Genomic DNA, 20,345 nt, shown 5'->3' with positions numbered 1-20,345 from the left:
ATCCAAAGATTGTATGTCTGTGTATATATATTATTTTCTCATATTTTGGTCTCCCATGGATTTTTTTCTCACAATCGTAGCAGTGGAAATCATCTGAAAATTATGCACGACACAATACAGTAAGTGCAGATGCAGTTTTTGTTTAGACTACTGTTTAAGATTGAGCATTTTTAACTGATGTTTTTAGTATCAATACAAAGCTTTCCTTCATGAAACTAGGAAAATAAATATAAGGTCAAAGAACAAAAACCTCCCTTGTCGAATATTCAAAATCTGCTTGAGTCTTAGTGACATCTAGTGGTGAAGTGTCATGTTGCAGCTGAACACCCCTCATCTCACCCTCCCGTTCCAAACATGAAAGAGAACCTGAAGTAAACTTCCGTTTTCATAAACTCAAAACATCTTTAGTTTGTCCAGTCTGGGCTACTGTCAAAAACATGGCGGCCTGTGTAAACATGACCTGCTCTTGATGTAGATGTAAGGTATTTAAAAATATAAAAGGGCGCATTCTAGGGTAAAGACAAAAAAAACTATTTGTATAATTTAGATGAAACACACTAGGATAATTTTATATTGTATTTCTGCCAATAGATCTCTTCACCTAAATCTTACACACTGGACCTCTTAGCCACTCAATCTAAAAGAAAATTACCAATACTGATCATTTTTACACAAGTAAATCCCAGTGAAAAGTGGTTTTATTGAAGTCCATGTCACAGGAACACTTAGTGATTTCACGTTAACAGATTCTGTAATGCTCTCACTCAAAACCCTGCGCTTGCACTCACGTGTACCCTGCGCTCGTGCTTAAAATTTGCTCTGCTTGCACTCAGACACCTTGTTGCTTGGAAGTGTGTAAGCTACTCTTAAAGAAGTTACCCTAATGCACGTAGAATGAGGGCATTACAGAATCTGAACACGATGTCAGTACAACCTGCTCTCATATTGAAGGCTTGAGACCTATAGACTAAAGATAGGGGGTAACAAAAATGGGCTAGGTGAGCTGAAGTAGGTGTTTACTGTAACTCTTAAATTTAGAGATCAAGAGGACAGTGGATTCATTTTAAGAAAGGCTTCATGCTGCTTTCAGGCACAGTAAAACACTTAGCAGGATTTTAAATTGTGATGGGAAAAACTTTTTCCACTGCAAATCATGAAAAGCAAATTTAAGCCACAAAAAAATTAAATAACCACAATAGAAAAAAAAAGTTGTTAAAATTCCATTTAAATAGATAATAGTTTACAAGGGGGTATGTGTGCATGCGTATACGAGGGGGGGGGGGGGGTAATCAGACAGACAGGCAGCCAGTGCTCATCGAAGGGAGGGAGGTGACGGAGGACAAGACGGTAATCTCTCAGGTTGTCCTTAACCTCCCCCCCTGCAGCACTTGTGGTCAGTAGTAAAATTCACGTACAGCCAAACACACACACACACACAGAGTGCCAACATTTTACCCCTCAAAGTGGAAAAGAATGGAAAAGCAACAACCATTTACAATATTTAAAAAAAAAAGAATGGAAGTAAAACCACAGATTTTTTTAAAGTACCGCTAAATTTGAATGTAGTACCTTGAATAAATACCCTGATGTTAAGTGTCTTTAAGTTGTTCCTATGACGATTCTGCAAACAGGAGCTGAACTACAGATTTCCACGATGGCAATAAGAGGGAATGCTTCAAATTTGGAGAGTGGTCACTCCCTGAGAAAATGTGACAATGATCATTTCTCAAACTGAGTAAACGCAGTGATTTGTAAACCCTCATGTGTTTGCTTCAAATGGTGATTTAGATTAAAACAAACAGGGGTTTAGTGTAAAGTATGTTTTTACTTTAAAATGTCAGTGCAGCTGGAAGTCATCAAGGTTGCAGCACCACTTACTGGTCACCTACTGACATTACAGCTAAAAATTCTGAAACCTTTTCTATAAAACTGGTTAAAACTACAAACAAGTCTCCCCAAAAACAGTCTGAAGATGAATCTGTTCTGGGAAAACTGTAGCAAAGCTTAATGACCGGAACAAAAAAAGAACGGATGCAAAGAATAGGGTAAAAAAGATTAAAATGAAAAACAACAAAATGTAGAAACAAATGTTTGGATATGATTCATATGAAATCTTCCAAATAATGGCACGATGTGTCGTCTGACTGCAAAATAAAAAATATTAAAGCTCTGTAGACACAAATAAAACATTCTGTCATAAAAGGAATAAAATTAGTCAATCTATATCATTACTATCCCACATATTAATCATTATAGACCCCAGTTGAATGAATCTTCCTTTTTACACGTAATAGTTTTAGTCACTTCAGCTAAACGACATCTCCACCTCCGACAGGCCGGGGGTGGTGGACGAGGAGCTGGAGTCGGCCAGCGAGGTGGTGCTATTGTCCATGCAGCTATTAGAGGTGCTCCGGCTGGGCGTGGAGCAGTTGGAGGACGGCCCCGAGTCGGAGCCGCTGCGGTTGGAGAAGGGCGAGAACAGGGCGTCCTGGCGAAGACCTTTGCTCTCCAGCTCCAGCTGCAGATGCTGGCAGATCTCCTCCGGCAGGCGCTGGTACTCCTCCTCCAGCTCCCTCTCTAACTGGGACTTAAGCTGCATACGGCACATCAGGAAAAGAAGAAATTAAGTGTTACAGAGGTACAGTTAGAGATTTCTGGTAATTCACTTATTTTCTCTCTTGCCAGATAAAACCTAGTATTGGAGCTTGATTTTTTTACAACCACCTGAGGATGCCGGCAGAAATTTGATCACGCAAGAATCGGTGAGTTCTCTGAAATAACCCATTAGAAACAATTTCTTAAAAATGGCAAGTGAGTGGTCCTAATCTGTGTAGTTACTTAAAAACAAACGTATTGCGTACAGAAGAACACGTATCTATAGTATGACTTAATAAAGAGCTGAAATATCTGTATGCTTCATTTGTAAACAGTTAACTCAGTCTTTGTGCATCCGTATTTACAAAATGGATATCTTTTGTTTTTGAAAGAAATCAAGTGCAATTTAAATTAAAAGCCGATCGAAAACTGAAATAATTTTCTACAGCATATTGTGAAGTTAATGCAACCGATTTAACACAGTGTAGGGAAAAACATTTTTTTGGTTCAACAGAACTGCTTCTGCTCTTCAATGGGTTAAATGAAAGGTGGTTGTAAAGTGAGTCCGTGTGTGTGCTGCCTCACCAGTGGCAGCTCCTCCACTATGTGTTTCATAATCTCCAGCTGCCTCAGCTCCAACTTCTCCTGTCTCCTGGTCTGAGCCTGCTCCAGCTGAGGGTCGAGGAAAGAGAGATGAGAAGAGGAGGGAGGTGAAATTGTTACTCAAGAGCCATAATGTATTATAAAGTAGATAAATAGACTTTCTCAACGACTTCCTGTGTGTGTGTGTGTGTGTGTGTGTGTGTACTTGCCCCGCGGATTAATGTGACAGAGTCTTGAATATGTTTCTTGTTGATCTCACTCAGTTCCCTGCAGGGTGAGGAGACAGAGCGAGAGGAACACAAAAGTGAGTTGTTTATGCCCAAATATCCAATAATCAATAGACTTCAGCTCAGCAAAGTGTTTTACGTTTCAGCCTTCTCTTTGTCGCGGGTTTTGGCTTCGCAGATGCTGTTTTGTCGCTTCCTGTCCAGGATCTTCTGGAGCTCTTTCTTCTCCCTGCAGACAAAGGTACACACCAGCTTCACATCCCACGAAGGAGCAGAGCAACACTTCATATTTTATTAAATGCTAAAAACTAAGACAGAAATTGGAACTCAAAGTATAATCTCTAACAGTTCATATATTTTTCTTTTCATAATAGTCATAGTACTTTTTTCGTAATATTACGACTTTGTTATTGAGATATTACAACTTTATTCTTGCGATATGACATTGAATACAACTTGTTTCTCGTAATATTGCGACTTTATTGTTATAAATTGTGACTTTATTGTTGTATGTTAAGTTTATCTTTATTCTCATGATATCAACTGGATTATTGTAATAATTTTACAACCTTATGGTGATATTTATACTTTAATTTTGTGATATCACGAGTTCATTATCGTAACATAACTTTTTCTTGTAGTATAACACCTTTACTATCACGATATTACAACTTTATTCTTCTATGTTGACCATCGTAAAATGACCTCATAGTAAATTACTATAAATGATGACTATGAAACGTCCTCACTTACTTCTCACACATCTCCCTGAGCTTCTTCAGCTGAACTTCTTGGCATTCACGGGCTGTGTCGTTTAACTTCTTGAAGTTCTGAAAACACAGCAGACGACCTCCTGTCAGCCAATCACAGGGCAGGAGTCACCGTTTCTCAGAGGTCAGTTCAGGAATTCACAGGACGGTGGCCACTGTTGTTCCAATGTCACCATGTGTGTGTGTGAGACGTCACCTCTTGCAGATGTGCTTCTTGCTTCTCTCTCTCCAGCAGGTGAAGCTCTTGTCGTACTTTCAGCAGATCCTTCAGCTGCCACTCCCTCAGGTGCACCGTCTGCTTCTCCAGCTCCTGGTCCAACGCCGACAACTCCCGCCTCACCGGCTCCGCTGGTTCACTGACACCACACACACACACACATACAATGAAGGCAGGTATCACCAGCTTCCTTCATTCTTTACTACTTCCTCCTCTACCTCTTTCCCTTCACCCTCTCCCCCTCTCCATCTCACTCGATATTGTTCTCTCCATCAAGGTGAGAGAGGTCACGCTTTCACCCCTGTCCAGTTGTTTGATGGCTGGTTTGTCAGCAGGATTACACAAAAACTACCTTATTAGATTTCTGCAAAACTTGATGGGCCGAAAACGATTACTTTCTTTAAAATTGAGAGATTCTTTGACTGTCACCACTTTCCCAGGAAATAATTCATGGATCTTGATGACACAAATCAGGCCTATTTAGATTTAGAAATGTGACGCAGCTTGATTACATTTAACTATTGGGCCTTGGCAGAGGTATGCACCCTCTTTTTTTCTCTCCTCCCTTGCGTAGTGAAAGTTTTTCTCTCTTTATACTCCCCACATATCCTCCCCGTGCTTACTTTTTCCTAATGCTACGTTTGAGTCGACTCTCCACCTGGCTGCGTCTCCTCTGGGTGTCGGATTTAAGCTTGCTACTTCGATTCTTCTGCTCCTTACTCAGATTCCACACCTGGAGACACAACATCAACAAAAAGCACAGAAGGAAGTTACTTTTCTGTATTCAAGTTTGCTTAACCACCAAATAAAAACATGTTTCGAAATCCGTGTATCCGTTGTGTTGTGTCTCTGCCCGAGTGCGTACCTTCTTGAGGTGTTTCTTCCGCAGCTCTTTGAGTTCCTTGCTCTGCTTCTTTTGCAGCTTCAAATAGGACTTCTGCTCCTTCAGCTCCTCGATGGAGTGAACCTGGACGTCTGAGACACACACACAGGAAAGTTATCTTCAGCTCAAACAGCCACTTCTGACCTTTCCCTCTGTGGAAAAGTGGCCTAAGAAACATTCTACACACAGCGCTACATGTAAAACGTGACACGCAAATGCTTTAACTCATTTGTGTGTGAAATGAATGTGCTGGGATGACCTTACCTGTCAGAACGGTGGCTATGAGGTCCTCCTTCTGAGTCGGTGCTACACACATGGATGATGGAAGAAAAATGTCATGAAAAACAATGGATTTTGAGTTTTAAATCATGAGGGTGGGACATTTGGGGAGAAACATGACTCACAACACAGTGAAAACATACTGTGCCATTTGTTTTTGGATGTTTTTAAACACATTGTATGAAATAAATGATTCATATATATTATATCAAATAATTGTGCATTAATGACATATGCATATTATATTTTAAACACATCCATTTACATAATAATAGGTATAGGCAGATTGATTGAACATTTTCATTACTAAACTTGCTCTGCAACCCACCACCCTAGATTTAATATTAAATGTAAAATGTTAACATTTGGATTTAAAATCCAGGCTTAACATGTTAGGTTTAAATTTAATATTTAGCATTAACATTGAAATTACCTTTTAAGAAGGAAGTAAATATGACATTCACAAAATACACACTTTTTAAGCTAAATATGGTGAAATGTTTTCCGTAATTTTCAGCATGGGCCACTTTACAACCGGCGCCACGTAGCCATCACACATGTACACTTGATTAGTGCAGCTTCCTTTCATGGTAAAGATGAAATAGCTCTGGAATCATGAAGCTAGTGAGAACAAAGTCTCTAATTACATTTAGGAAAACAAGTGAGTTCAAATCCAGATCAATGGCAGATGCAGGTATTCACTGAAGTGTTTCCTCAGGTTATGTGGAGGCTGTGTATCATACCTGGTGGAGGAGATGGGATGATGTCGCGGGCTTCGTCCCATTGGCTGGGGGTGGAGTTGTGGGAGGGGGAGGAAATGACTTCACACTCCTTGTTCTCTCCGTCTTTGGGCTGGTCGGGGTCCAGCTGGGACAAAAGCAACGGACACATGTAGTTTGTTTACTTCAGATATTTGAAAGGAACAAACTAGAGGGATGTGGGGAAATGTTTGGTTCTCCTCACACACACACAAACACATTCTGACATCTCAACAAGAGTCTATCTGTAATTTTAGTGGTAATCATTCAACACACAGATGTGTCTCACCTCACTGTTGTCCTCAATGAGAACAGCCAGCTGTGTCTCCCTCCTGTGTAACTGACTGATGTGCTTGATGGGGTTGGTCAGAGCCTCTGCGTACTCTGAGATAAACACACACACACAAAACAAGAGAGCACCTTAATGTCACGCATATCATCAGGTTCATTTTTCATTTAGACCAGCGTTAAGTCCCAAGTTCAGACTTTATATAAAAAATGAATGAAATAGAGTGAAACCTGGGTTCCACTGGTTTTAAAAGAAGTCAGTGAGTCGAGTCTGTGTCCAGTCAAGTGGTTCAACTGGTGTGATGTGAGTTTGTTGCTCTTCTCACCCTGGTGTTCATTAGGGATGTAGTCCTGAGCCTCAGTGTAAACCAGCAGGGACGGCAGGAGGAGCGGCTGGTTCAACTCCGTCTTCAGGTTGATGTAGTGGTAACCTGGAAGGAAGCGAGGGAGGGAGGAATAAATAAACAGCTACAGCAAAGTGGTGCAGAGCAGTATGTACAGAAAACAACTAACTTCTCTAAAAGCTCAAAGTGTGTGTGGTGTGTACTGACCAGGTCTAATGGCCGACACCGGGAGGATGCGGTGACCGATAAACTTCCCGTTTTCTTCCAACACTGCTATCCTCAGAGAGGCCAGCGTAGGCAGGACCACCTGCAGAGAGAGAGAGAGAGAAAGAGAGAGAGAGAGATGGTGTTAACGTTAAAACCAAATGCTTGGCCATTGACACAAAACACATGCACGTGTGTGTGCACGATTTACCTTATTGAAGACAAACATTTCATCATCCCACACGGGGTCCAGCGAGTTCCCATTGGACGTTTTGGTTCTGTACTTCCTCTTTGTGTCAGCAGGAAGTCCAAATATGTCCACTTCCACGTACACGCCCACCTTTTTGTCTGTGAGGAACTGGCCTGACATCACCTGGTGGGATTTAAACCGTCCATGGTTATTACATCAAACAAAACATGGTAAACACACGGTGACACGCATCAAACACACGTACTTTAATTTTAACTGTGTTGGCGACAATCCCGTCCACGATGTCCTCCGTGAAAGGGTCAAAGTGTTTGTCCGTCCTCCTCATGAACTCGGGCTTCAGCAGGTAGCCGCTGTTGCCGTTATACTCAAACACCCCCATGTTTAGCTGCATGGGAAGGTCTGAGGGGGAGGAGGGAAGGAGTAAAAAAAGACGGGGACAGCTTTCAATTGTTTGTTCATGGTTGTTTCAAATTAGAAGAAATTTGGAAATTAAAAACAGGACTTACCAAGAGTTTGGAAGTTTAGCGCCACCATCTGGCAACCGACGTTCCAGAAGAGCTGCGGCATGTAGTTGGAGCTGTCCACCCTCGTGCCTTTGGGGTAGATCCGGCTCAGCTGTTGCTTATTGTACCTGGAGGAGTTTCGTTGAGGAACAACGCTGGACGGAGCTGGAGGGTGGTGTATGTGAGCGGACGCCGTTTCTCACATGTTGTAAGGCGCAGCAGAAAAAAAGGGGCGACTACTACATGAAGGTGTCGTAGTATTTTTCCTCAAGCACACAGAAGGGAAGCCAGTGTAAAAAGGAAGCTGTGGAGGGCAGGAGTACATGAACCCGGTTAAAGTTACCACCTTGACGGGACTAAAAAATGGGTAAAGCTAACACACACTAAACTAGGCACAAGCAGGGACTGCGTTGGTTTGAGTGAAAGCATTAAAATATCTGAACGTGAAATCAAGAAGTCCTGCCTTCAAACTGAAAGAACACGCTCTTGAATATGGATAAGAAAAGAAATAGAGAAGTTTAAGGAATACCAGAGACTCAAAGGATACTCGACAAACTCGAAAGGCGAGCTCTTCAGCGTGTCCATGCCTTTGGTTTCCACCAACGACGACATCTCAAAGAACTTCCTCCTCTCTGGTGAGAACGAAGACGGGAAGACAGAAAATGTGATTATAGGAATGAAGCCGTGTGACCGATCATTGACTATAAACAAGTCTGGAGTTATCATGATTCAAGGCATCTTCCCATCAGTCTCTCTTCATCACTCCCACACTTACTGGCTGCCACCTCGAAGCTCTTGAACTTGACAGGTTCGATGTAGTTGACGAGGGTGGACATCTCCTCTGTGGCGTTCACCTCACTGCTGGCCGTGCCCTACAGGAGGCAGACACTTACTGATCCATCAATCATCCCAGCAGCCGGTCAAACACTCCCATCAGCACCCGCGCTATGACGTCTCTTACCTCGTCAGTGTTCGGCTTCTTCGGCTCCGTCACCGCTTCGTCCTCCTCGTCCTCCTCGCTTTCCCCCTCTCCTCCTGGGAGGACGGGACACAAAAGGAAGTTAAATCGGCATCGCACTGGCAGCCTCTCTTATCATCCACTCTTCTTCTACTTCAACCCACCGAGGGACTTGCGAGGCTCCAAGTCTTTGACCATCCTCTCAGCCAGCTTCTCCTCCCCGTTGGACAGCAGCAGGCTCCCCTCGCCATCTATCAACGGACAATCTACAACACACACACACACACACACACACACACACACACACACACACACACACACACACACACACACACACACACACACACACACACACACACACACACACACACACACACACACACACACACACACACACACACACACACACACAGGTATCAGCTTTGATTAGATGCCATTAAACCCTCTTGTCTTTTCACATCGACGTGTAGCAGCTACTTCGAGCTTTTGTGTAGCTTCCCAGACAACGGAGGTTTTCATTCGTCCAAAGAGAAGCAGATTTCACCAGCTGCAACAACCAGGGAGATCTGGGTGTATAAATAAAGGGCACTTTTCTGCTTCAGACTTTTGGGAGAAGTTCAGTAGATCATCTCTGCCTGGATTCGCTTCATATAGCAGCAGTGAATACAATTTAATATTACTGGTAAACAGGGAGACTCTCCACTAAAAGTGTTTTAATCCACCAAGCAAAAGCCTCAAATTGTTACTTTACAGCCTTGCACATGTCTCTCGCTCAGTGACAAGTCTCTCTAGGGCTGTTGAAGGAAGATGGAGATTGAAACGTGATCAAGAGAAAGTTGGAGGGGAGTTTGGAAACTTTTTCTGATGTGGACAATGTCGAGGAAGCCTTAACTTGATGGCCGCCACTTTTTCTTCAAGATTAAAACGTTTGTTTGGAAGTGAATTCAAAATCCAGAGTGGAGAAGCGCATCAGACCGTCTGAGGTAGTTTGCCTCCTGATCCAGCAGAGGGCGCTCAAACTATTGCCTGCCTACTTGACCTTTCAGTAAATTAAGTCAGTAATGTTGCGTTGTTTTTCTATGAAAATGGACCCAACACTTGCAAGATTGCAAAGAAGGTTGTTTGTCGACTTTGTACCATGCAACTGCCTTGTAACAAATGTGGGCTCAGCTGTAGGCAGCAGCAGAGGAGGCCCCACCGACCTTGTCTGACTGCGTGCACAGGGAATTGAACGCCATGTCGAACGTCCCTAACGGTTTGAAACGTCCCCCCCCCCTTTAACACACAGCTTCCTGAACTACTGATGTGGGAACTACCATTGTTGGGTGACGACGGCTCCTCCAGCTCCCTGCGTCGTATGCTGCTGCTGCTGGAGGGTCGGTGGTGATGGTGCTTCTTCTTGTTTTTAATGAGGATCTTCCCCAGCATCTCCTGGGGCGACGGGAGCGGCTGACCTGGGATCAGCTAAAGAAGAATAACACAACAAAGAAGATATTGCATAATTTATCGTGAGAGAGACGAGAGCAGGGATGGGACAGCATCTGTCCTGTGGCTAGATAAAGAAAACAAACTGTGATGTGACTAGAAGGTGAGAAACGTTTCAACGGAGAAGATAAAGTAATTAGACGTTGACTAACTGAGATAGAGGACTTGAATCATGAGGCCCTGGGAACAAGGTCACGGTGGACGAGCAGTCACAACATATTATCCAAATGAAATGCTGCAGTGTCACAGGAGTCACAGAAAACCACAGGGTTTCATAACTCAACATAAATGTCCTTGAACTCGCTCTCACACAACAACAAGTTTGTTGTCTTAAAACTGTGAATGATTGTTTGTGGTTTAAAAGCCGTCGACCTCAAGAAAACAAGACGATAAAGCAATCACAACTTCTTACAGCAGCATAGTTCTCCATCTCGTCTTGTGTAAGCACTGAACGCTAAAATGAGAAACTCTTGCTAGAGATTATAACAGGTTAGAAATGCTCTTAGATGTAGTCTCCAGATGAACAGCAGTATCAGCTCTGCTTGTTTACGGTAGAAATGACCTGACCCGTGGTCTGTGATGTGGGTCAGTTGTATCTTTATCACCTCTTTATTCTAACGTTTGTCAAGGCCGGCGCATCACGAGTTTACGCGGAAAACGGTCGAGATCATGAGCTCATCTGCTTATCTCAGTGTGTTTGATCCTGTTTGACGCTCTGTGAACGGGCTAAGAGCCGAGAGTGGTGACTCAAAATGCAGACCGAAAGCAGCAGATGGTGTTTGTTGAAAAGGACACATCGTAATCTAAGTTTCACAATGACATGAGACTTTAGATCACGCCCGTCAGTCCCTCCAGTCTTACCGGATATTTCTCCAGTGGATCGATGAGCAGTGCGTCTCCGAAGATGGTCCGGCAGTACTCAGCCATCTTGGCCTGCTGCTTCGCCCTGAGAGGAGACCAGACATGGGTTAGTGTCTGACTTACTTTCAACAAGGCGCTTTCTTTCAAACTAGCGAATTTAATTTAATTTAACTGTTTTTATTCATTTCATAATTCGTGAAACAACCTTTGACAACGTATTATCAATATAAATGTATCCAAAACGCAGCAGTCAGACTCCTCACTAAATCGACCTCATTACTTAGCTTGAGCTTCTCAACATCGGAACAATCTCCTAATCCCCTTTTTAATCTCTCTTAAAGACTCATTTTTATAAGTGTGCTTTCTCCTAGTTCTAATCTTAACGCCTATTTTAATAAATGTATAATGTTTCATTTAATCTTTTCTATCCTAACCTGATATCCATCTATCCTTTGCTCCATCAGGACTGTTGACCCATCCATTAATCAAGAACAAAGCCCTTTACTCAACAGTTGTTCATGCTTTCTAGGATACATCTCATTCAAACCCCTTGAGTTTTAGCATCTAGGCAGACACACACACACACACACACACACACAGACACACACAGACACAGACACAGACACACACACACACACACACACACACACACACACACACACACACACACACACACACACACACACACACACACACACACACACACACAGCCTATGTGACTTACGAATCCACGTGGTTTTCAAAGGACAGGATGAGGGGGTACGGCGAAGTCTTGAAGGCGCTCTCCGCTATCGCTTCAATCACCTCCTGCAGTCAGTCGGAGGAAAAGAGAGTGAGCTAATTAAAACCGAGCGAACTTGTCATTACATGTTCTCTGATTATTAGGCACTTAATTAGATCTGATAAGCAAAATATGAAAAATGTTTTAAAGCAAATTAAACAGGGGGAAACGAAATGTCTTAGTAAAACCTTGGAGAACTCGAGAATTGTATTAATAATAACAACAATGAATAGAAGAGTATAATATAATTTGTCTTGACAGGACTTTCTAACATGAACAGAAAAGACAGAATCCGAAAATCTGTGTAAACTCAACGTTGCGCCTCTGACCTTGAAGGAGATCTCCGTGGTCATGGTGAAGCCGTGGGTGATGTACGGCTCCTCGTCTTGCGGCCGGCCCTTCCAGCAGTCCAGCTCCACACAGCGGCAGCCGGTCAGAAGCACCTGTCTGTACATCTCCACCGACGACAGGCCGGTCAGCTGACCCACTGAGCACAGGGAAGGAGGCAAAAGATGGTTGTCAGATCCAAAGAAAAACAAACTTTAATGTTGACTCCTTCGATTTGCATACGTCTCCCCCAGGACCTGAGGGCTGTGCTTTCACCTGTGAGGTACGTGTTGTGTGAGGAGTTGATGAAGTAGTGCGACAGCGGCTGGTTCATGTCGTCGATGACGTCCAGTCGCTCCGGGGGCACGATGCTGTTTTCCTCTCCTCCCAGGTAGCGGCTGAAAGCCTGCAAACTGATCTGGTCTGCAGGAGACACACAGACGACAGAGGTCCACACTTTAGTTCTAAAGCAATGAATTATGAAACAGCAAAACTTGTTTTTGACATTTTGTTTAACTGGACTGAGCAGCATCCGTAGAGTGATAGGAAGATGTCCAGTTCTACATGTAAACTGGCCTCAGCAGCAATAGGGCTCCTGATTTAAAACAAGATGTTTCAGATGTTCACAGAACTCCTGAAATTATCCAGAGGGCCGGTCTGTACAAGTCAGGTACTCCGGACATTGTCAAGAGGTTTTCCTGCCAATGCCCTCGTAAAATATCTGGAAAAAGTCTGAGTGAGCCAATTGGAGAAAACAGCACAATATAGTCTAGCGAGTGGGCGGGTTGATGATGTCTTGAACATGAAGACAAAAAGCTTGACATGAAGCCAGAAGTGTCCAAAATCCTTGAGTTTCATTTAGTTGTGAACACGTCTGACCCAGAAAATCTCCTGCTGTGTTCTTCATATGAAAAAGGTAAAATCCTTGTTGGCATTATCCAGAGTTCATGTCTGAAATCGGCTTTCCAGGGCAGCTCCGGGTTCGGTCCCAATATTGGCTTCTTATCGATTTTTGGCTTGACGTGTCCGAGAAGATCTGCAGATGTTCCTACATTTCGCACACATCGGTGGGCGACCACAGCCGACACATGTAGATGATTCCAACAGAAGCAGAAACAGCCTCGAAAAGGCCATTGCCAAGATTTCGAGACGAGCACAACCTGTGCCCCACTTTGCTGTAATAAAAGTCAAAATAAATTTTACCTATAAACCTATAATGATCCGTGCACTGCTGCTGCTGATAAACCTCGCCATAGGACGCAAACTATGAGAAGATACAGCAGGTTGGTGCATTTCCCTTAAGAGAGACGTTCTGGGATCAAATAAAGGCAAAGGAACCAGATGCTGAATCACGTTCTCCACAAATGAAATTCACGTGTGCTCTGGATTCAAGTTTATAAACAGCTTGAACGTCGATGACTCACCTCTCTCCAGCTGGCTGCTGTTGGTCTCGTATTTCTCCATGATCTGTCGGACCTGCTCTAGCTTCAGCGGGGGGTACAGCACCTCGTTCAGTCGGGAGTCGCGCTGCTTGCGGTTGATGAATTCCATCAGCTGGTCCAGGGAGATAAACGGCTTCCTCTTGGAGCCGCTGGAGCGCAGAGAAGAGCGTATTTGAAAAGAGCAAACGTATCGTCGCTTCAGCAAAAGGTTATGAGTGTTTTATTTATTGCCATAGTGAGTCCTCCTCCAACAATATACTGTCCCTTTTTATTGATTGTTTGCAGAGCTTTTTTATTAACAGTCAAAAGTGACTGTGCAAAGTGAAATTTGTAGTTCATCCTACCTGGTTTATCTGCAATGAAGATTTTGTAATCCATGCTTTTCATAGAGGGAAACTGAATTTGTTCATTATTGTTAACGTGTGGTTTGTTTATATATGTTTGAATGATTTATTGAACCGGTGTTATTTTTGAATACATTAGATGCAGTCTGTTACAGAGGTCTTCTGAGCAAAGGACACAATTTTCCGGCCCCAAGTTTACAACTTTCCAAAATAAAAGCTCTGTAATTCAGCTCGATGTGAAGCATTGCAGCAACAAAACAAACGTTATGCTTTTAATTTGAAGAAACACTTCTACAGTTTATCCATGGACACAGAGGAAGACATGTTAAACTCATTCTGCAGACTGAAGACAAACGGCCCCTACTGACTGCTACCGGTTTATTCACATTTTATTGATACTGACAAGTATCACGAGTCCAAATCCAAAATTTGACACAAACGTTACCTTTCTTCGAAGATGCTTTGTATTTCAGGCCGGAGACAGAGGCTGTCGAGAAACTTCTCAAAGGCCTCCCAGGTGAAATCATCTGGCTTTAGTCCTTCGGACTGCAGACAGGGAACACAGAGGAGGGAGAGTGAAAATCAAATGAAAAAGTGGGGATACAAAGCAGAGCTGAATATATGTTGCATCAAACATGCCACAGTAACTAGATAAATTATGTCTGGTCTCCACTACTGAGCAGAAAGGAATGAAACACCTACTCTGTTGTTGGATTTCCTAAAAAACAAGTGGAGCTAATTGCTGCTATTTCCTGCCTTATTTTATAGGCTTTTGTCTTGTTCAATTTTCAGATTTGATGAAGAGAGACATATGAAAGTGAAAAACTAAAAGGAATAAAAATGTATATATTAAAAAGTATTCTAAACTCTATGCCTGAAAAAAAGAACAATACAATGTCTTGGTGCAATATATCAGTGTATTAAGTCTCTTTTTGTGCAATAACTTACCTGATATTTTCGTATTTTGTGTATATATATTAATAGTTTGTGCTGCTCGTTTAATTTGCCTGTTTTGCTTTCTATCTCTCTATATATCCATCCATCCATCTATCTAATAACACAAAGCTCAGCTTCTATGTTCCACCTGTGTGTGTGTCTTCTTCTAATCGACCAGCAGGAGGCAGAGGAGTACAACAACACACCGAGAAACGCTGACGGTGCAGTTGCACAATCTGCTCTCTCATTCAAAGGGAAATGTCTTGTGACTCCAAACAGATTTTTTTACAAAAGATCACACTGACTGATAAAGACACAAGAGACTTTGTTTCACCTACTACACCGAAACCCTGTGGTACCTTACTCTGCAAACACAAACTGAGGATTTTGACAATACAGCGGATGAGAAGTCAAACTTTATGAGAACTGCTGCAACCCAAACTCGAATATTCCTATTCTTTTCAACTAATACTGAGTCAGAAGAAGAATAAAATGTACTTTTTTAATGGGCCAATTTTGTTTCACCCGGTCATATTGCCATTAAAACAAAAAGCGTGTTTAAATATCAATATATCAAAGAAAGAACTTTCACAACAGTCGTTATCGACAAATCAAGATAAATGTCACATGATTAAATGTCCTTCAGACAGAGTTTTGCTCCTGAGTGAGAGTTGTGCTCTTATAAATCTGATTTAGATGAATTACCATTATCTCTCCTCACCATGTTTACACAAAGCATATCGAACCTTGGTTATAATGCTATTAATGAAAATTATATTGTGATAGGCACTGATATTGTTTTATTGCCATGCCCTAAATATAGGTGAGCATTCCCTTTATGTTATTATAACTCTTACTTTGTGTTTCAACCACTCATAAATTATAGCCGGATCATTTCAAATGTTTGTCTATCAATTGGATGTGAAGCCAGGACATAGTTAGCGTAGCATCTTTGCATAGTGGAGACACAGCTTGCCTTTGTGTCTCTGAAGCTCATTAACCAACATGTACAAAAACGTGTCTCTCCTGTTGGCAGTTGATTCAAATGTAAATTTGTAGATTTTTATACTAGACCCCCCCCCCCGTAGAAGCCTTCTTTTTTTGCATTTCCAGCAAAGGCATGCGAAGAATCCAACACCTTAGGGTGAGAGACTGAGTTGCATCTGTTGTCATGTATGGACCGACAACACACTCGCACACACACATATCTTAAGTAGCTGTGTGGTCAGTGACTGCTTGTGATGATTACCCTGTAATTCAAGAGGCCACACTGCTCCAGAGCCGTCTCCACTTTCTTCTTATCAGAAAACATCTTGAGAATGCTGAATGACAGACAATGAGAGAGAGAAGAGAGAGAGAGAGAGAGAGAGAGAGAGAGAGAGAGAGAGAGAGAGTTAAAAAAGACAAAAAACTTTCGTTATGCTACTGTTCACAACATGAGAAAAATCTAAAGTGTATGAAAGGATCAGAATAACATGACTGAGGAAAAGCTAGAGGCGAAATAAAGACCAGACCAGAGAGAAAGTGGAAGAGAGACTGGGAAGAGGAAAACAAAGAGGAAGTGAAGGATGCTGGTGTTTTGAATTCTGTTTAAAAAGTGGTTGGTGTGTTTCTCACTTCTTCACCGGAATCTTGCCGTCCTGATTCACCTGCAACTTTAACTTTGTGTGCCTGAAACAGACGGATATGCACAGAATCAGTGTATAATAAACAGATAAATAGATGACCTAAGATCCACAGCTGCCTCGTGTCAGGATGAGACACAGACACGTCTTACGCTTTGAGGAGGAAGGTGTTCCGTGATGCATTCTGGGAAAGCATGTTTGTGGCCAGGGTGAAAAGCTCATCCGTCCAAATCTGGAAAACGCACACACAAACAAGAGCGAGCGTATAAAACACAAGTTGTTTGACTTTTTGCCTGATGTCAAAGCGAAGAGGAACAGTTTCTGTATACAACACACACACACACAGAGGAAATAATCCCTCTTTACAACTCCTAAACACGCATGCCTCTATGTCAACGTAGTAAAGTAGGTAATCAACACATGGCCTGAGGAAAAACTCAAAAAGAGGGGAGGAAGGGGGAAGAGAGGACATAACACAGGGAGGACGAGGAAAAAGGAAGAAATATAAAGCATTATATCATATGAGGCGATTATGTGATGCATGATATCCATGGTTACCTTGGCTATGTCTTCTTGCATCGCCTGGAAGTTGAGGAAGGAGATGTTGACCAGGTCGGTGCTATGGACGACGGTTAACATCTTCCCTTCGACGTTCGTACCCCTACTGAAGCCCAGCACGTCCCGATACTTCGCATCCTAATAAACACAAACACACTTGTAAACTCTTCGGGACATTGGATGTGAACATGACACACAAACTCAACACTGGTTCGACATGTATATTCTCCATGGTACATCCGATGGTCGCCCATCTCTCCATCGTCTCCTGAGAACAGTAAATGTGATGCATGCGGTGCAACGCTCTGATCTGATTAACCAAACGACTCTTTCCTCCTCTTACGACCACCGACTCCACCGAACATCCTCTCTGTCATGCAATCTTCAATTAAAGAAATGAACATGGATGGCCGATACATCATCGTTAAAAATCAAGCAAGACTCTAAAGGATCCGTTTACACAAATGTTAGACAGAACAAAATCAGCAGCAGCCTTTTTGATTCTGACCTTTGTTTTTCCAACTTAAGTTCTTTTCAAATATTAAATCCTTCGCAACGTTTGAGGACTTTTCCAGGGTTGTCTGTCCCTTTAAATGTTCCCTGCTAACGCCCTCTGTACGGGCCTGGTGACACATACCCAAAAAGCGATACGAATATCACAGGTCAAAGTTCCCCAAGTTGAAAGCAGTGCTGCAATTTGCATGCAGTTCAACTGTCGTAAACCTTGAGCTGAGATATTTGTGTGTGTGTGACGGGGGCCTTACCCAGGCAGCCGTCTTCAATTGGCTCAAAATGCAGATGTTAGGATTATTACTGGTTCAAAAAAACCTGACCACACACTTACCATAATGGTAACAACACTGATAATGGCCTTACTGCATTGACTTCCTGTTTCTTTTTGCATTGATTTTAAGATTTTTTTGACAATTTACACATCTAAGCCCCTGTCTATATCAAGGATTTACTAACTCCCAAAGCCTGCATATCCTTTTAGATCAGCTGATCATCTTCTGGATGTTCCTGGATACAGACTAGTAGTGACTAAGAGCCATCCTACTTTTACAGTGCAGGCCCTAAAACTCTTGATCTGACATGTTACATCTGTTGACATCTGTCAAATCACAGACCCGACTATCAGCCACTTTCTCTGGAACCTCTTTCTATCCAAGCATTAATCTTTCTAAAAACTGTTCAATGTGTTCTGTGGGTTTTTTTTCCTGGATGACAGGAAATACATTATTTGAATCCCTTTTATCCTGCGTTAACTTGACTTTTAGCTGACAATTTGAGAAAAAACAAAATATATACCATCTTAAATAACTTGTTAACGCACAAAACAACCAAAATTCACACCAGCAAGAGAAGCATTCACGCTTCCCACCTGACGAATGAAAAGTCCAACATTCACTCGGATCTCTACCAGCTCCAGAGGCAAACATCTGGCTCCATATCTGCTTTAAATGCTCCAAATAATCGTCAGCATCTGTGTGCTGTGTGGTGCTGGGCAGGTAGCATACAGTCACTTAATGAGAGCTTTCCATTGAAAACATCTGCCGGCCGCAGCGGGGAACAAAGCTAATGAGAGCAGCCAAAACAGCAAAGTTGCAGGACGCACGGCCAAAACAAGAAGTTGAAAGAAGCTGAAAAGCATCTGTGGAGTCGGGTGATAATTATCTGTGGGTTTTCCACATTAGACACATGTTTTCGATTCATTATTTATGGTTATGTTTTCACCCCTGTCCCTTTGTGGGATTAAGCACAAACTACTAAAACTGAGTTCCACAAATTTGGTGGAAGGATGGGACATGGACCACATTTTTTCTTTTATCCCTTTTTGTTAACTGGACGTTTTTTTTACATTTCTACCAATTTCCCAGGAAATAATTTAAGTGTTGATTAAATTTAAGAGACGGTTTGGCCATGACGGATGTCCTACGTTGTCGTAAAACAATTTCTGTCCACAAAAGCGTTATTGCTCTGTATCAGTTTTTATCTCCATACAAGCACAAATGTACACTGGGCATGTGCTGGTGTAAACAGAACAACAGCTTGTCTCTTACACGTAAGCATGTTGTTGTAATAAACAGTAGAATTTAACTGCAAAACAGTTGTTAGCACAACGTGGTCAGCAACACTTGTAATTGATTATCCATGTTGCATTCTACACTGGTAGCCGACGATAATTGCTGGCTGCTTCCTTCCGGAAGGGGGTCATGTGGTAGGAGCCTAACGAATCAGGTTACATCACGACTAAAAATTGATCTTGAGTGTCTACATAAGCATTGTGAGTGTAAAAGTCTCCATTCTGCTCGTCCAGACTCAAACACAGCCCTGGAGTTTTCAAACTAAAAGGTTTAGGCTGACATTACGCTCAGCAGAGGACATGCTCTGGAGCCGTCATGCGTTTGATGCAATAATGTGCAGCAGCTTCATGTGAGGGTCTCTTTCACGCTCTTACACAATGACTTCCTCGCCAACAGTCACTGGTTATATCACTTCCTGTGTGACAGCCCATCTGTCAGTGGGCTCATTAGTGCTCCGTCACCTTTGCACCATCAGTTGGGAGAGGAAACGCACACACACACAGAGGAGACACACACATCTTGTAGTGACAGTCACACTTCAGCATCACATCGCTGCTGGTCAGACGATGAAGTTATCAGCAGCAGGAGGTGACAGCTTCGTTTCTTCTTCACTATCTCTGTCTCTCTCCCCTTTCTCTCTCTCTCTCTCTCTCTCTCTCACACAGATTACAAACCTTTGGTAGTTTGGCGTACTTTCCCGTCCTGGTGTCCCTGATGTTGCTGATGTCCAGAATCTCCACCTCCTAAAACACAGAGATATAACAAGATGTCAACATGTGTGTGTATGACCATAATGTAGGAAACTGACCTGTGCAGTCGCCCTCTGTTGGTCATGTGAGAGAATACAGGTTTCAGACGCTTCCTCATTGGCTTCACCGGCGTCTACGTCCATTTTTATAAACAGTATTTTGAGCAGACTCATGGAGCTGTAAGCATGGCTGTAGAAAAGTCTATTTTCAGGAAGCAGACAGAGTCGGTGGCTATTTAGAAAAATAAATGAACAGAAAATGCAATTCGACTTAAGACGGGTCAAGCATGTTAGGAAACACACTAGCCAACATT

The 20,345-nt window shown here is 42.6% G+C and overlaps 1 protein-coding gene across 1 annotated transcript in view; it reads right to left on the bottom strand.

Moving 5' to 3' along the window:
• Nucleotides 1-680: 680 nt before the first annotated feature.
• Nucleotides 681-20,345, bottom strand: part of plcb3 (phospholipase C, beta 3 (phosphatidylinositol-specific)) — a 46,534-nt gene continuing 26,869 nt past the window's right edge. Inside the window, exons 3-34 of the mRNA XM_061066267.1 lie at nucleotides 19,958-20,026; nucleotides 17,200-17,337; nucleotides 16,794-16,873; nucleotides 16,634-16,687; nucleotides 16,266-16,338; nucleotides 14,526-14,626; nucleotides 13,719-13,885; nucleotides 12,571-12,717; nucleotides 12,297-12,454; nucleotides 11,911-11,993; nucleotides 11,187-11,271; nucleotides 10,157-10,304; nucleotides 9,005-9,106; nucleotides 8,844-8,917; nucleotides 8,658-8,754; nucleotides 8,430-8,514; nucleotides 7,886-8,010; nucleotides 7,624-7,778; nucleotides 7,380-7,541; nucleotides 7,172-7,271; nucleotides 6,947-7,051; nucleotides 6,622-6,716; nucleotides 6,318-6,441; nucleotides 5,560-5,601; nucleotides 5,278-5,387; nucleotides 5,036-5,145; nucleotides 4,392-4,551; nucleotides 4,179-4,255; nucleotides 3,565-3,654; nucleotides 3,408-3,465; nucleotides 3,181-3,267; nucleotides 681-2,593 (exon numbers count right to left, since the gene is read on the bottom strand). Coding sequence (XP_060922250.1) covers nucleotides 2,306-2,593; nucleotides 3,181-3,267; nucleotides 3,408-3,465; nucleotides 3,565-3,654; nucleotides 4,179-4,255; nucleotides 4,392-4,551; nucleotides 5,036-5,145; nucleotides 5,278-5,387; nucleotides 5,560-5,601; nucleotides 6,318-6,441; nucleotides 6,622-6,716; nucleotides 6,947-7,051; nucleotides 7,172-7,271; nucleotides 7,380-7,541; nucleotides 7,624-7,778; nucleotides 7,886-8,010; nucleotides 8,430-8,514; nucleotides 8,658-8,754; nucleotides 8,844-8,917; nucleotides 9,005-9,106; nucleotides 10,157-10,304; nucleotides 11,187-11,271; nucleotides 11,911-11,993; nucleotides 12,297-12,454; nucleotides 12,571-12,717; nucleotides 13,719-13,885; nucleotides 14,526-14,626; nucleotides 16,266-16,338; nucleotides 16,634-16,687; nucleotides 16,794-16,873; nucleotides 17,200-17,337; nucleotides 19,958-20,026 — 3,549 coding nt within the window. The 3' untranslated portion in view covers nucleotides 681-2,305. The remainder of the gene's footprint in view (nucleotides 2,594-3,180; nucleotides 3,268-3,407; nucleotides 3,466-3,564; nucleotides 3,655-4,178; nucleotides 4,256-4,391; nucleotides 4,552-5,035; nucleotides 5,146-5,277; nucleotides 5,388-5,559; nucleotides 5,602-6,317; nucleotides 6,442-6,621; nucleotides 6,717-6,946; nucleotides 7,052-7,171; nucleotides 7,272-7,379; nucleotides 7,542-7,623; nucleotides 7,779-7,885; nucleotides 8,011-8,429; nucleotides 8,515-8,657; nucleotides 8,755-8,843; nucleotides 8,918-9,004; nucleotides 9,107-10,156; nucleotides 10,305-11,186; nucleotides 11,272-11,910; nucleotides 11,994-12,296; nucleotides 12,455-12,570; nucleotides 12,718-13,718; nucleotides 13,886-14,525; nucleotides 14,627-16,265; nucleotides 16,339-16,633; nucleotides 16,688-16,793; nucleotides 16,874-17,199; nucleotides 17,338-19,957; nucleotides 20,027-20,345) is intronic.

Source organism: Limanda limanda, chromosome 22 (assembly GCF_963576545.1).
Source record: "Limanda limanda chromosome 22, fLimLim1.1, whole genome shotgun sequence".
Taxonomy (NCBI): Eukaryota; Metazoa; Chordata; class Actinopteri; order Pleuronectiformes; family Pleuronectidae; genus Limanda; species Limanda limanda.
Note: the sequence above shows the minus strand (reverse complement) of the source record. Positions and strands in the feature narration are given on the sequence as shown.